At 42.2% G+C, this 16,703-nt stretch overlaps 2 protein-coding genes across 3 annotated transcripts in view; both read left to right on the top strand.

The window, feature by feature from the left end:
• LOC118426514 (coiled-coil domain-containing protein 157-like) overlaps positions 1–16,703 on the top strand; it is a 1,184,186-nt gene that overhangs the window by 265,869 nt on the left and 901,614 nt on the right. The window lies entirely within an intron of this gene.
• On the top strand, positions 3,137–6,547 carry LOC118426547 (proline-rich protein 1-like). Its single transcript, XM_035836037.1, has 3 exons — positions 3,137–3,383; positions 5,284–5,592; positions 5,983–6,547. Exons 1-3 carry the CDS (start codon positions 3,323–3,325, stop codon positions 6,537–6,539), a joined length of 927 nt encoding a protein of 308 aa, XP_035691930.1. The 5' UTR covers positions 3,137–3,322; the 3' UTR covers positions 6,540–6,547.

Raw genomic sequence — 16,703 nt, 5'->3', positions numbered from 1 at the left:
CAATATACACATTTAGAGTTCAGTCTCGGACTAAAGCATGTCCTATGTTTTCCAGCAGACCTAACACCTAACACTTAACATAACGGCCATGTTCCCTTGATGATCCCTTCTTTACCAGGCACACACCACCTGCTAATAGACTTATGTCTGGGACAAATACACAGCCTCATTTTTCCAGGAAAGCTAACAACCCAACAGTCATGGTCCATTGATGATCACTTCTTAATGAGGCACACACCATCTGCTAATAGACTTCAGTCTGGGACGAATGCACAGCCCACATTTTTCCAGGAAACCTAACAACCTAACAGTCATGGTCCATTGATAATCACTTGTCACATCAAACGTAAAAGATCCGTTTTTCATGGATGAAACTCATTGAGCATTCTGTCAAATCACACGGCCGCAACGACACCGCCAAGTGCCGCAGTTTAAGTCACTACCCGCTTTAGGATTTCTTACAGCCTCCAAAGTTCGGCGTTTACATCGCAACAGTTCGGTGTACTAAGTGTTTTCGTTTCACTCCGTTTTGCTCCAAATACCCGAGCCAACAGTGTGAACTGTACGTGTCGAGTGAGAAGACTTTTGAAAAAGGACATCCCGCAAATCCTCCTAATTTATGCTTGCATCATTGGAAACATGGGCAATTCAGGTAGTCAAGTAGTAAATGCTGTAACTACAACGGATTCATCCCCACAAACTTCGGCACGTCAAATGTCATTCTAGCCGACTGAAAAACCCCGTTATATTAAGCTTAAACCGTCAATACCTTACCTGTTTTCACATACACTTGTGTAGATTTAGCTTCGATTGACGTACGTCGAATTACCCGAGTTATCTCCATTGTTTATTCTACCTCTACGGGGTTTCGAATTAAGGTTTAATGACCCGCGCCGAGGTGTATATGGTGTCATAACGCATGGTTCTTTGCTATAACCCCCGAATGAAAGCACCGAGTGAGCGATGAAAATCGACAACGGTACCGGTGTCGATTCATTCTGACCAATCAGAAGGAGCGAACACACCGGCCTGACCGGAATCTATATGTTACTGCGTCATAACCAACGTGGAACGGGGCCTTCTGATTGGTCCGCGGCGCCTGGCTATATGATAATAGACTTTATGTCATACCTGTGACGCGAAAACGTTCGATACGGGTGTTCCGGACCGGGCCGTAACTTCCGTATCGCACAGGTTCGAAAGGCGTATCACACAGGCTTCCTTGGAGTAAATCGAACCATTTCGAACGGGCCGAATACGGCACGGTTGACAATTCGAATACCTGATTCGGACGTTGGAACATTGCTGTTGCAACTTCTGGCGCATTCCGTATCAAAACGTGTGTTTTTTTTTCAGGTGGGTATGACACAGATAAAACACAACACGGTGTATTCCGCATCACCCTCGGTCCCAGCCCTCCCGCGGGTCGGATCACCCTCCGGCCTTCGGGTGATCCGACCCGCGGTCGGGCTGATAACTCGGGTGATACGGAATACACCGTGTTGTGTTCTATATGTATACGTTACCATGTAGTAGTGTTCGAACGATAAACAATGGAACTTTATGACGTCATGAACGAGAAGAATGGAACGCTGGAGAAGAACGGTGATCAAAAACCTTAGACGAGTTATTGTATTGACTGACTTATCACCGTTGCCTTACAATTGTACCATGTACAAATGTCGTGCAATAAAGTTCATTCTCAAATTTCGCTGACTTCATACAGGTGTTGGGTAACTTGAGCCCTTCCCTCCATTTTAACACTTGGTACATTAACGAGACAATTGGTTGAACAACGCCGCATACAAGATTTCTGCGGTCTATTTAACGGGGGACCAGTGCGCTAAGATGAAATGCGGCCTAACGGTTCGGATTTTTAATGATTTTATTTTTTGCGTAAGTACGACGTCGGGCCGGACACAGCGAGATTTTTTTTTTTTTAATTTTTTTTTTAAAAATCAAACTTTATTCAATATTTCAGCATGATACACAATAGCTCATACATATACATCATTGGAGACAGCGAGATACAATACAAAATAGAAAGCCCGATTTAAAAAAAAAAAACGTTAAAAAAAACAGCCGAAGCCTAACCTCTGTTTGGAGAGTACCCTATGCAAACTTTCTGGTCATTGATGAATATGGAATTAGTGTCTTTCACAATATCAATAACAGACAACTCTTTCTACCGATTGGCAAAACCTGAATAGACAAACATTTCTTTTGAAGGCGGGGTGACTCATCGCACACACATTCTTCTGAACTGAATAGATGAAAGTTCAATCTCTTCTTCTGGCTAAATCAAATTTAATTCAGACGTTTCAAACGACATCCGTCGTTCTTATTTTGCTAGAATGTATCACAGAACCTTTGTCAGTTACCTTTTTGTTTATTTAGAACACTGTTTAGAACACCTCTGTAGTTACCTACCATGTTTACTTTAGAACACCTTAGCCATTACCTTTTTTGTTTATTTAGAACGTAAGAAGTATTCCTTATTCCGCAGAGTTGTAAACTTTTATTTTTATTTCACTGAAGAAGAACGACGGATGTCGTTTGAAACGTCTGAATTAAATTTGATTTATCCAGAAGAAGAGATTGAACTTTCATCTATTCATTATATTCCTGGATGTATAATCTTCACAAACGTATTCTTCTGAACTGATTTCCTTAGGCCTCCCTATCAGGCTCGCCGGTGGGCGTTTTCATGTTGCCATCTTTACAAATTACATGGCGTACTGTTTCCACGCTGCTGTTGTACAGACATGTGTTATCTGAACATGGCGCATTTTGAATCAGTCATTAGTCAACAACTAAAACAACATGCCACCCGAAGAGACTGCAACAGAGGCTAGCGTTGTACAGACAGATATGACAGATATAGAATGCAACACCCTGCGGCACTCCAATTAAAATCAAACACGTCTGTTATTATTGTTATATCTTCTGGCTCTAACTTCTTGGTTAAACTTCTTCAGTTGAGCTACATGCAAAATTAAAAGCACAAAGACATCGCAAACAATCTAAGTAGCTCTGTATTGCATTTATGCTGGAAACGGTGTAGTTTTGCCGATGTACACAATGATAATAGATTTAGGGTGAATGAACTTGTGATGACAGAGGGCAGATCCCAGGGCAGCTGAAGACACGACAACAGTGTCACAGTGGTAAGACTGGTATGGTAACCTTTCAACAGGTACAGATTTAGACAGAACTGTGCGTTTGGCTGGCTAGGGGCACTGATTTCCCTGAGTAACCAAATATCGAATTAAAACCAATAAGACTTGGGCCTAGAAGCCGAGAACACGGCAAACGACAGAAGATGTGGGCCGGACTGCTGACGCTGATGCTCCTGACGATGGGGACGGCTGGACAAAAGACAGGTGAGTTCACATTTTCCTCAGTCACGACTCTCGTTGGTGCCGACGGGACAAGACCAGTCTATGACTATGCGACCTTCCTTCGTGCACCATGTCACAACATCTCTAACATCCCTAACGCTTACATTTTCCTTGTATTCCGTCATTCAACTTTCTTGAAAAGACATTTTGAAGAGTCATGTTAGAGGGTCTGCTTGCCTTTTTCCGTTAAGCGTTACGAGCTAGCTATTTTAATTCAGAGGTAATCGTAGCCCCCCGCTGTAACGTAATGTTAAGCGTTATCGGTATATTGTTCACGAGGCGTCATCTGACATTTTAATTCTATACGTAATGCATTATTTGTTATTCTTAATTCGTCGTTCGATCGAGACATTCTTCGTGTCGAGTAGACACACGTACGCAAACGTCACTATACTTCTAACACCCCCCCCCCCTCAATCAAGCTGAATCCTTTGTGTATTTCTTCAATGATGGAACTGTCATTAAACCTAGTTAGTCTACCGGCAAAATCCATCCCTGAAAATGCAGGAAATTGTTTTTCATAGAGTCTAGATTTCAATACTTCACCGGACCTCGCTTGCGACATCATGGTAAAAATATGTTGCGGAAAAGTCGCCCTCAAAAATCCTTTTAATTAATAGAAGTTTTATCATCGAACCTAGTTTTGTTTACAAGCAAAATGTGCCGCTCAAATGCAGGAAATTGCGATTCAGAGGGTCAAGAGTTTAAAATTTTCTTTGGCCCTCCCTTGCGAGTCGGCTTGTGCCTCCGGCGATCTATACGGCATAGTGAAAATATGTGGGGGCGTGTGTCATCGCCCTCAAAATGTCTTTCTCTAACAATAATGGCATTAGATTTAGCATTGTCAGCCAGCAAAGTTTGTCCTTCAAAATGCAGGAAATGGCGTTTCAGAGTGTCCAGATTTCAAAACTTCCCTAGACCTACCTTGCGACCGCTCGCGTCTTTGGGGCTCGAAATCGTGAAAATCTCGAAAATATATTACCTAAGCTGAAACTATGTGTCTCTCTGAAAGAATTGTCATCAAGCATAGCTTAGTCTGCCAGCAAAATTTGCCCCACAAAATACAGGAAATAGCGTTTCAGAGATTTCAACATTTCCCCGATGGAACATGCCCCCTGACCCCCTAGGATATTGTCGCGTCATCGGCGATTGAGTCGCACAGAATGCGTTGGGAAGCTTCTGAATTAACCGTTAAGCGTTGTCGGCCTCTCTGCATTTACCGGCACTCCTATATTTACAGGTAAGCGTTGCCAGGGTCCCCCAGCCCCATGCAGACCCTCATGTCAATCTGGCCCCTATCGGATACAAAATCTGGTATGGGGTAGCACCATAACCTGGCAGTCGGGTAACATGGCTGACAAAGAGTTCAGTCATCCGTCTGATGACACTATAAAGCTCCTCCAGGCGGCTATGTCGCTCATCACAGACAGAGGGTCTATGACAAAGAACAATTCAAAAGCCATGATAAGTCTAATCTTACCAAACAGTGTTTATTGTACTTGTATATATAATATATGCTCACCATGGTTAAGATTTATATTGGGGGAAACATTGTGCTGCATCAACTACCTTACTAAGACAGCTATGTAGTTTAAACCGTATAGTTTGGCAAACAGCCAGGACTAGTGGCAACTAGGGCTACACTGGAAAACAGCACACAAGTCCATGCAGCCGTTTACTCTTGGGTTAGATACTCATTTAGTAGTTACGTGAATAAAGACACTCTTCATAATAAGCCTTTATTTTTTGGTGATGGTGTGGCTTGTTCGTGGAACTTAAGTCTAGTCTTTGTCATGTAGTTCAATTAAGTGCAACCAAACGTGCATAGAATCTGAATTATTCAAAGTAAATGATGACAAATATTTTTATTGTTGAATATCAGGTTGCTCGAAGGTCCGTATGTCTGGGTCGACCTCGTATCAGCACCATGGCCGATTGACAACCTACACCATGACGGGACGGACTTTGGGTGGTCGGCCGGTGTACAGATCATCCCGCGGTGACTATCTGTACTACTACCAATCGGATGGTAGCTGGCATCTTGGTCCTGATCTTAGTTCTATCCTCGTAGCAATGTACGTGGACGACACCAGCATGTATGCCGAGGACATCACTGGGACCTGGTATCTGTACGCCAGCGGCCTCTTCACTTTTCGTCCAAACAGTAGCATCCGAGTCACCTGCGTCGCTGGTAAGTAATACATTTTTTAATAAACGAATGCAAGACCCACTTATTTCCCTAATGATGTGACGCAGTGTGCAAAGTACATGGTTCATGTATTATCCATATTATCCCTAATATGAATATATCCAATTATACATTTATATTACAGATAGATAGATAGATAGATCTGGAAAACACGCAAAACACGTACATCCAAATTTTCACACGTACCTCCAAAAGTCTGCTCATTACACCTTCCCCTTGATCACGAAATGACCTAGTCTCGCGAGATCACGAGACTAGGCCCGAGACTTGCATGGATGCCCCCCTCCCCTGCCCCTGCGTTTTCAAGAGCACTGATTGAAGAATTATTCTTTCAACCTACTCATACATGAACCTCTTCATGAACCTCTTCAGCAGAGCAACCGAAGCCACGTCCAAACATCGGAGCCATCGTTGGCATCGTGTTCGGAGTTGTTGCGGCTGTGGCGCTACTCATAGCCGTTTGCTGCTACTGTAATAAAAGTGCACCTGCAGCAACTACGGCACAAAACCGTCAGCCTGTGCACTATGTGGGAACCACCAACGCCACCTTTCAGCCAGCAATATCTGTGCCACCGCCATTCTCACCACTGCAGTACCCACAGCCTGCGGGTACCACCAACCCCACCTTTCAGCCCGCACCATCTGTGCCACCACCGTTCTCACCACCTCAGTACCCACAGTCTGACGTGGCTGGAGTTCAGCCTGTGGGTACCACCAACCCCACCTTTCAGCCCGCAGTATCTGTGCCACCACCGTTCTCACCACCTCAGTACCCACAGCCTGTGGGTACCACCAACCCCACTTTTCAGCCCGCAGTATCTGTGCCACCACCGTTCTCACCACCCCAGTACCCACAGCCTGTGGGTACCACCAACCCCACCTTTCAGCCAGCAGTATCTGTGCCACCACCGTTCTCACCACCTCAGTAAAGGTGGGTTCACACATGCGTATATATATATATATATATATATATATATATATATATATATATATATATATATATATATATATATATATATTCAAGGCCGTTTGAGGTGCACATGAAGCTCTTAGTCTCTACCAGGCTGCACAGGTCGCGGGGAAAATAGTACAACTTGGACAATTGGACAAATATAGATACATAACATGCCAGATTAGTTAGCTGACCGAGAAGTATGGTTAGCGACCAAGCTAACTCGTCTGACATGTTACCTATTTACGTTTGTCCAATTTCTATTATTTTTTCTAACGACCTGTGGAGCCTGGTGGAGGTAAGTACTCCCATGCGCGCCTCATACGGACTTGAATATATACGCAGGTGTGACTCCACCTTTAGGCTAACGTCACATTTCCACAAAGGGTCCCGACCGGGCAGCTTTGGGGAACGAAAAGTACGATATAAAAGACACAAAACGTACTAAAAATGATTCAACAGCATGCCCGATGCATATTTCTTGGCACAAACTTCCATTTTTCGTTTCCGCAAACACCCCGGCCGGACCACAGGAGGAAATGTGACGTATGTTGACCTGTTGGTGTTCATCCGCGTAGTTCGTATGCAGTATTACAACAAAGAACTCATCTCCAAGCAGCACATTATAACATCCTAGGTTCAAAGCATTATAATAGACTTACAGCTTCATGTAGAAAACTACTATCTTTGTTTTACCTGGTGACGTTTTTGTACTGCTATGTTGTTGTTTTTTTACTCAATGGTCACCACGTAACAAGGCCTGAAGGCCACTCAAGGTTACGGGTTACATGATTGTAACTGTAACAGCAACTCTTCGCCCTAGGTCAGAAACATCATGATTGAGACCAGCCCAATTGCTCACTTACTATGAGTGAGGACTAACTGACCCAATAGGCGAAGCAGGGGTTACGAGGGCTGCTCGGGAGATACCCAATGTTTACCAGTGTTGTGCATTTATAAGTCTTTGAATGTGTCTATTCCTTAATTACTTGGTTAGATAGGACGTTTTTGCTTCACTTGGGGAAGGCTTCGTGTTGCCACACCTAAAGGTGATCTGTATTTGATATGTTGTAAAACCAGATAATAAACAGCTTCTTGCAAATATACCAACGTCAGTTCTTTCACTTGTTTACCAATCAATCGTCAACTCACAAAGAAGGGTTCAGGGATAATATTCGTTCAATGCACTGGTGTTTTCTTTTCACTTCGTTTTGTTCCAAGTACCCGAACCAACAGTGTAAACTATGTCCGGTGAGAGGCCTTTTGAAATAGAACATCCCTCAAATCCTCCTAATTTATGACTTCATCATTGGAAACATAGGCAATTCAGGTAGACAACTAGTAAAGGCTGTAACACATGGGATTCATGCCCACAAGTACGAACTTCGGCGTGTCAAATGTCACCGTAGCGGACTGAAAACTCCGTTTCATCAAGCTCAAGTCTTCCTCAATTCCTTACCTGTCCTTACGTACACTTGTGTGGATTTACCATCCCCAGATGCACCTCTAATCTTCCTAACACAATCAATTGTCAAGCTCAGCTAGAACGTCTAGTCTGGCTAGCTATCGAATGTGTTACTTTAGTACTAGGCAGTTGGTCGACGATAAACAAGGGAACGTTATAACGTCATGAACGACAATAATGGAACGGAGAAGAACGGCGATCTCCAACTTCGCCTGACGTCATACAGGTGTTGGGTAATTTGGGACCTTTCTTCCATCTACACTCTCCTGCAGTACATCATTGACAAACGGTTAAACAAGGCCACATATTGATTTCTTTACCAAAGTTACTAAACTTTACGCAAAACATTGCTTCGCCCATCTCTTCAATTTCTTACAGGACAGTGTGTTTCTGTTCGTCCTTGGTTGTGGGATATCTGGGGCAAGTCGAAGTGAATCATTTTAACAATGCGGTTCTTTCGTCGTGGTTAAATGAACACTTGGAAATAAAATATTTTTCTCTTCCACTACTTTAGACTTAACGGTACGGTAACGTTACTGCAACTGGTGATGTATTCTATCGCCCGCTCTCTATTTGTAGACGGCGATTACTAATAACAAACCCATGAAACCCAACAAATAAAAAAAATTGTAGCGGTATGTAGATGAAGTAACGTAAACTCTGATCGAGGCCAAAACAGTCCGATATCATAGTCTGTGAGTCGTGTTTATTCAGTGACCTATGCTTTACTCAAACATGATAACAAAGTCTAGAGGTGCAAAGTTTATATATTTACAGACACATGCATGCTTGGTCTAGTTAAAATACAACTAACATGTACCAAGGTCTCGACTGCCTGATTACTTCAAAACAAACCCTAAGGTCAACTCAGGTGACAATTATCTACTCTTACTAGCGAATCAGGACTCACCTATCCAGCTAATTTATGTAAGCCCCACCTCCTATGCGGCCCAACGTAATGAATATTCTAATTAACTTACATTACATGGCAAAGGTCCAGGTCGTTACACTTTGGTACGAAACATAACGTTAGTTGCGACTTGTGACCTGTCGGGCTGTCAGATTGAAGTTATGTGATGCAAAACGTTATCATTCAGGTTATTTTATTTTTTAATTTTTATTCGCATTCGTTTTTTGAGCATTGGACAAGAAGCTCACAATGAGCTTATGGAGGTCTTCTGCTCTGTATTACATACAATGACAATCAAAAGTAACAAAATTGAGATTATAACGAAACGTATAACTTAAGATGACATGAACATAAACGTCATTTTGCAACATAAGAATAACATAAATACTAACAACAACAAGACTGGCAATAAAAATGTATTATTGCCATGACGACGATTGAGGGTACAACAATACAGCTCAAATCAGAAATAGACTGGAACTTCCCTGTCGCACTATCCCTGGCACAATATACTAGCCCACCTGTAACATAAACCTACAGCCAGCAGAAATGTACTATCCCCGGTACAGCACAGTGGCCTGCCAGTGACCTAAACCTACAGCTGAGCACTACAGAAGTATTTCCTGTCTGCCTGTGGCGTATGGCTTGAACAAGCTCTAGAAAAGAAAATGTATCCTTCATAACATAACATAACTACCAAGACAACGTGATCCATTGTGCAGAGTTCCCTGTCTAGTTTCAAAGGACAAATTCCTCCAGGGAGCAAGTGTGACCTACATTCCACTATTGCATACCAGAGATACATCTGGAACAGAATTGGGGGGAGGGCTTGCATACCCAGCATACTGCATTCCTGTGGAAATGCCTGTGCAATTCCTAGAATTTTTGCAGACTGAATGCAACATATACCACTTGACGACTCCCCTGAGGCGTCGTCAAAAACGGGCTAAAGCGCATACAAGGCTGGCATTACCAATCAATTTCAAATCAAATTAAGTAAATCTTCCGGTCATTTTGATAAAATTGAAAACATAGTCAAAGATGTTACAATTTATCGAGTGTGGGAGGAAAGGGCTGCCCATAGTGAGAAGGGTGCATAAAGTATTGTCAGATGAGTTAAGGGGGTCAGGCGAGAGTAATTCTTCTAGATTTAAACGGGATATGGAGTACAACATATGAATCCTTTCGCTATTATATAGTTCGCAGTGCAACAAGTAGTGCTCAGTTGTCTCGTTTGAATTCCCACATTTACAGGTAGGGCTAGTGAATTCCCACATTCAGGTTGTCGCCTTCGAAGAAGACAGTATAGTCGACAACAGGATCTCATAATGGATCATAGCAGATAGAGGAGACTTAACACGTCAGAAAGGCGATACAACCTCCCGGAGAAACCATAACGGCAGGTAGGTGTACATGCCCGTGACGCAAGTTGTGATCATGTGTTCTGTAGTAACGTATATGGCTCGAGACCGAGAGGTTGCGGGTTCGAATCTAGCTGCTGTGTCACCGATCTTGTGCCCTTGGGAAAGGCACTTTACACGGCTTTCCTCACTTAACTCAGGTGTAAATGAGTATCTAATGGCCTTACATGTGTGGCTTGGTGGGGCTATGTGGCCGAGACAGGCCTTAGCTATAGGGGCATGTCCGGGCATGAGCGGCACCCGCCATGGCACACGAGTCGGGGATAGGAGGAACCCCCTACATCCTTGGTTGGAAGTCCTCCTAGGAGACGGATACTCCGAACAACAAAGCTGCATCTGCTGGAGCCGCCTCACACGTTGCATACAGTTGCCCCTGTGAAACTTAGTGCTCCAGTAGACGAGAGGGTGGAGAAGGAATTGCACACCCCTCCTTCACCATAAAAAATCATGTGCAGGTCAGGCAAACTGGCAAATAGCCTGTCTGCCTCCTCATCTGTCCAATCGACAGGAGAAACAAAAAAAACTACACTAACAATGTTGAAACAATAGTAGACTTTAATTTTAGTTCGTATAGTAACGATGGTGTGGAATATTGGACGATTCAATTCCGAGCCCATTTCTATCCACATATGAGACATGCTAGGTGGACCATACTTAATTACATTGATTTGTAGGTATCAGAGACCAGAGACACTACACATCATGTACTGAACACGTGACGAACTTGAAACTAACGTTGATTGCACAAAAAGAGTTTTACTGCTTCCTATTTGACTTACAGTTGTATTCTTCACTTTTGAAAAAGTATATTTTAATCATACATGAATACCAAACACTAAAATATGTCTTGACAGATACCACATTCCAGCGTAGTTGGTAATGAAATTGTGAAAATTTCCATTTTGCTATAACAGTTATGTTATAAACGTATATGAATTAGCTCTACCATAGCATCATAGCTTATATTTGGGTTGTGGTGATCTCAACCAAGCGTTGCGTATCAAACCTCCTGACAACAAAACCTTTCTGGCTCCCAGACTCGGGACTTGACGCCAGAAGAGTCGCACCATGTTGAAGCACAACTAGATCCAGAGGACAGAAAACTGCTGGACTTGTTGGATGCAAAAGGGTCCGCTGCTTTCCATTCCTTCAAAGTCGCTCTCAGACAGACAGGACATTAGCAGCTGGCTATCCTGTTGGGTGAAGAGGAATTTGGAGATACTGGTGAGGCTAACCTCACATTTCCACAAAGGGGCCCGACCGGGCTGTTTTGGGGGCCAAAAAGTACCAAGACAAAAAAGCAACAACACAAAACGGACCAAAAATGGTCCAACAACATGCATACTATCTTACAAAGTTAAACTTTCTTCCAACACAAAAGTACACACGGATCAAATGTTCAACGATCACTGTCGCCTTCTTCAGGATCAATAATAATCAATCACTTCAGAACGTAAACTCGCGAGAGTTACGGACACGTGATATTATCAGTTGACATAGTCCAGTCCTACTGCTACTTGGGCTTGAATATTACTACATCAGGCAGTTTCTCTCTTGCACAAAAACAGCTCTCACTCAGAGCACGAAAGGCCATGTTCAGTCTCAAATCGCTGCTCCGTTCATCTGTCTCTCCGAAGTGCCTACTAAGAATATTCGACACTTGTATTAAACCAATACTTCTGTATGGATGTGAAATCTGGGGCAAAGACCCTATAAACGACAGCTCGCCTATTGAAAATTCCCATAACCGCTTCTGCAAGAATGTACTTGGTGTCCACAGAAACAGTAGTAATGTGGCAGCCAGAGCAGAACTTGGAAGGTTCCCACTAGATTTAGATATATCCCTGCGCACTGTAAAATTCTGGACACACTTAACACAACTAGACTCCGATACACACCCGTTGCAACTTTATGCTCTCCGATTACAACATGCATCTCTGACAAATAGTCGTCGACGGACACTGTTACAGCTAGTTAAGGAGATCTTCGATCACTGTGGCTACTCATACTTATTATTATATGGTGATAGCACTAACTATGATCCTCAACATATATGCAATCTATTAAGGACAAGGTTTTCAGATATGTATATTCAAACTTTCTTCCATAATCTGTCTGCCGATACTGGCAAGCTTAGATTTTACAGAAAATTTAAAACCGAATATTGTATAGAGAAATATCTCGAACTTTGTGACTTTGAGCAGCGTTCCGCTACTTGTAAGATTAGAATTAGTGCCGACCCCCTGGAAATAGAAAAGGGGAGATATATGAAGCTACCTGTGTCTGAGAGGATCTGTAAATATTGCCCCTCAAATGCTGTGGAAGACGAGAGTCATTTTATCTCTAATTGTTCTTTTTATGATGATATAAGAAACCAACTATTTATGGGTGTATCCAAAATAAACGCTTACTTTCCAACTATTCCTGACAATGAAAAATCAACCCTACTATTGAAATCAAAGAACCCACACATTATAAAAGAAGTGGGTAAATTCGTCTTCCACTGCCTAAAGAGAAGAAGTCAAACCCAACAAAACCAGTATAATGTACACTAGCATAGCATAGTCATAGAATGTAGTTCCTAGCACCTTTGTATTTTCCTTATTTTATATGTTGTTTGTACCTGCAATTAGCCCTCGGGCAAGAACTTGCAATAAACATATTATATTATTATCATATAGCCAGGCGCCGCGGACCAATCAGTAGGCCCCGTTCCATGTTGGTTAAGACGCCGTAACACATACTCACCTCATAAACCCACCTCGTATGGTATGGTTTAAGACATGTATATAATGAGCTGTATTATTTTATCTATCTGAAGTCATAGAATCTGATGGAATGACAATAGGCTGAAGAAGTTTTACATTTTTTAATCACAATTGATATGTTTCTATTTGTTACATTCACAGTTCTCACAGATTCTTACGACCCACCATCAACAAGGGAGGTGGAAGAAATATGGAGACTAGTAAGGCGCGTCATCGTCAGTTTTATCTTCCGTATCTTCAGAAGGCCCCCTGATAGATCAGTGGTGTCAGCAGTTAGGTGTACTATTACAAACATTGAACTGATTCTTGGCTTTCTGTTATACCCCCATTCCACTGGGACGGCGCTCTCGCGGCGCTCTCACGGCGATGGCAAATTTGACCATCGCGGTGAGAGCGCGGTGGGATCGCCAAGGTCGCTATGGGAGCGCGGTGAGAGCGCGGTGAGAGCGCCGTGAGAGCGCGGTGGGAGTGCCATCGCGGCGAGAGCGCCGTCACCACGGCGATGGTATGGAGCCCTGCCATACCATCGCCATGGGAGCGCCGAGGATGGCGATGCAACAATGATCGCCGTGAGAGCGCCATGAGAGCGCCAAGAGAGCGCGGTGAGCGCCAATAGGGCTAAACAATGGTATATGATAGGCCCCATTCCACTAGGACGGCGATCTTACTGCGCTCTCGCTGCGCTCTCAACTATAGTTCATGCAGTCTTTATTCTTGAAGAGGTATATTTTGATGAATTTTTTTGTCAAATCATACTTTTGTGTCATGAATCACTTCCTAATTAAAATCATGGGCAAAACAAATTGGACAACTACACATACGGTGCTCTATTCAGCATTTCGAGTCACAGGATTACTCCAGATTAGATATAACACAAATTGACGAGAAAGAACTCGGAAAAATGTTCAAAATGTACAATGAATACATCTGGAATTGAGATAGAATAATCAAGAACACAAAGGTTTATTATGTCTTATTTTTAAATGTTAACAGAATAACATTTTAGTTTTCATGTTCTTAACCTGTAGATTGAGATTATAGAAGACATATTTTCAATAGATCAAATCGTTTCACTATTCTATAATTTACGATAATAACCTGGCATGATAATGATATTAATTTTGAACAAGTTACATGGCAAATTTAATTTAAAAAAAACAGCAAGTCAAGCTGAACGACTCTACAGTGAGCAAAATTGGATTTGTTTACAGCCTTGATTTTGTAATTTAAAATTACGTAAGACGTAAAAGTATGACTTGAAATACAATAAAATACACAAAAGGTAAGAAATCTCGTTCTTTATCTCTGAAATTCGTTGAGTAATCTTTAAAGTTCTTGGCAGCCCATAAAGGCAGCCCATAAAAATTGCTGTCCTTTGAGTTTCCCGTCGCGCTGGCGTCGGAGGAGAGATTCCACTAGAGCAGCTTTTTCTGCCATCGCGGCGCTCTCATGGCGATGGGGCAAGTTTGCCATCGCCGTGAGAGCGCGGTGAGAGCGCCGTCAAGTGGAATGGGGGCCTAAGGCCTGAACGACGTTCTATACACTGTTAATCTGAACGTCACAGGCTTCTCAGTCCTCGAACACGTCATACTCTTTATGCCGCTTTGTTAGTTTTTCTACTGTGAACCCCGGGTCAAAACAAACTGTGAACTTTCACGAGTCGCCGCGGAGAAACACAAACAATTGGAAGAAGGAAACGATGCAGTCAGAAAAACAATTACAGGAGATAAACTCTCAGCGGTCGCAAATAGCTCAGAGTCTGCGAGTGAAGCTCTCCTCGAGATAGCTGTCACATGTTACATCCTAACCGCGTGGCATTCCGATATCAAATCAGATTTCTTCGGGGCCAGCTTCACTATATTTGTTTGTGATTTAATCTTTAATGTTTGGATTTTTTCTCGCTACTACCACTTTGTCAGAGTTGAACTCTTGAACAGACGCTTTGTGTTTTATGGATTAATGAGAAGAGCACAAAGTTATGATGTTTGACCAGCAAGTTGTTATTGTCAACACACTTGTAAACAGATCAGCAGACAGATTAGCACTGTATTATCTAATGTTATTTGTAACTTCATACCTGAAGACTAAGTTCAAGAACATATGACGTTCACATGTGTAAGAAACATGGGAAACATACAGAAGTTACAGATATGGGCAGTGGTTGAAATAGTAATTAAATGCTAGTGTTATATTTATATAGAGTTTCAATTGGGTACAAATGTAACTTGAAAGCATATACCTATACTTTACAACGGTATATTGTAATATGTATAACTGATATATAGATATCATCGGTACCTTTGTCAGTAGGATCTGTTATTGGCATATTTACATCGTGCATGGTGGTTATTTTTTTAATCACGTGTTTAGATTATGTGTATATGAAGTATATAAATGTCACTGTGCTTTCTCGACAAAATGCTATTTGTCTGCTATTCATAGTAGTGAACTCCACCTACTCCTTATTGTTGCTACTTATAGATTAGTTTAGTTCTTTCTTGTACATAGCTAACAAGCGAAGGGAAATTCCTGCCATGTTTCAACAGTCCTTCTGCTACGTTCTGCAGTGTAATGCTGACTGATTCCACGTCCCACCGCTAGGTGGCGCTAAGGTAACTTTCATGTCGATTTACCGCCGGAATAAAACACCAAGTGGTAGTTGGACACTGTTTAGTTGGCTTTTGGTACTGTAAAGGCAGAAGCCTTGACAATCCATTTCTGTCAGCTCTTCTTTCATGAGATGTAAATAAGTAGTAAATGCAGCTCATGTTACAACATTGATGATGACTTCGTTCTGAGTACATGTATTGAAAAAACGAAGAGCACCGCATCCCTATATAATGAGCTTGGGTAGAATCTCGGGGCTATTTGTGTCTTTGAACAAAGGATGTTGACAGTGGCAAACTTGAACTCTTCATCACTCTTTATTTCCTCATGTTTCTGTTATCAAGGCTAAGATCCACAAAGCTCTGGCAATGCCTGCTGGGAAACAGAAGCTACAGTATGAGGTAAGACTTTGTCTCTTCCTGACTTCATCTGTGACAAGGAAAAAATATGAGGTTATTAAGTCAGGGCTCGAAATTCATTTTTGGGACTAGGTGCACTGATGCACCCAGCTTTAAAAATTGGGTCCACCAAAAAAGTTTTGGGTGCACCACTTAAATCCAAGTAATAACCTAATAATAAAACTTAGTTACAAGCTATCAAATTCTTACACAAGTACCATGACAGACATTTTTATTATCTTTCTAACACTTGGATGTCAAGAATATGATGTATACTTTTATACTTTGATATATTTACATACATGAACCCAAGAAAATATTTGGGTGCACAGCTCCAATTTTGGGTGCACCTGGGTGCACATGCACCCAGTATTTCGAGCCCTGTAAGTGAATATATGTTGCATCACAGTGACATCCTGGTAACATGTGTATGTGTTCTAACCACGCGTTGAAGCATTTACTCAAATTTAAGGGAAAACCAATTACAAAAGGCCCAAACCTATCAAAACAATGATTTGACAAACATTTCTACACAGCACACCCATTTGCTTTCCTTTCACTTAGAAGAGAGG

Source organism: Branchiostoma floridae, chromosome 11 (genome assembly GCF_000003815.2).
Source record: "Branchiostoma floridae strain S238N-H82 chromosome 11, Bfl_VNyyK, whole genome shotgun sequence".
NCBI classification, from domain to species: Eukaryota; Metazoa; Chordata; class Leptocardii; order Amphioxiformes; family Branchiostomatidae; genus Branchiostoma; species Branchiostoma floridae.
The sequence above is the reverse complement of the archived record's forward strand: the minus strand, read 5'-3'. Positions and strand labels throughout refer to the sequence as shown.

Bases quoted from the DNA above. Each gene is read 5' to 3' on its own strand.
- LOC118426547 (XM_035836037.1), top strand. From the start codon at position 3,323: ATGTGGGCCGGACTGCTGACGCTGATGCTCCTGACGATGGGGACGGCT. The intron at 3,384-5,283 runs GTGAGTTCACAT...GTTGAATATCAG, and splicing joins GACGGCTGGACAAAAGACAG to GTTGCTCGAAGGTCCGTATG. The intron at 5,593-5,982 runs GTAAGTAATACA...GAACCTCTTCAG, and splicing joins CCGAGTCACCTGCGTCGCTG to CAGAGCAACCGAAGCCACGT.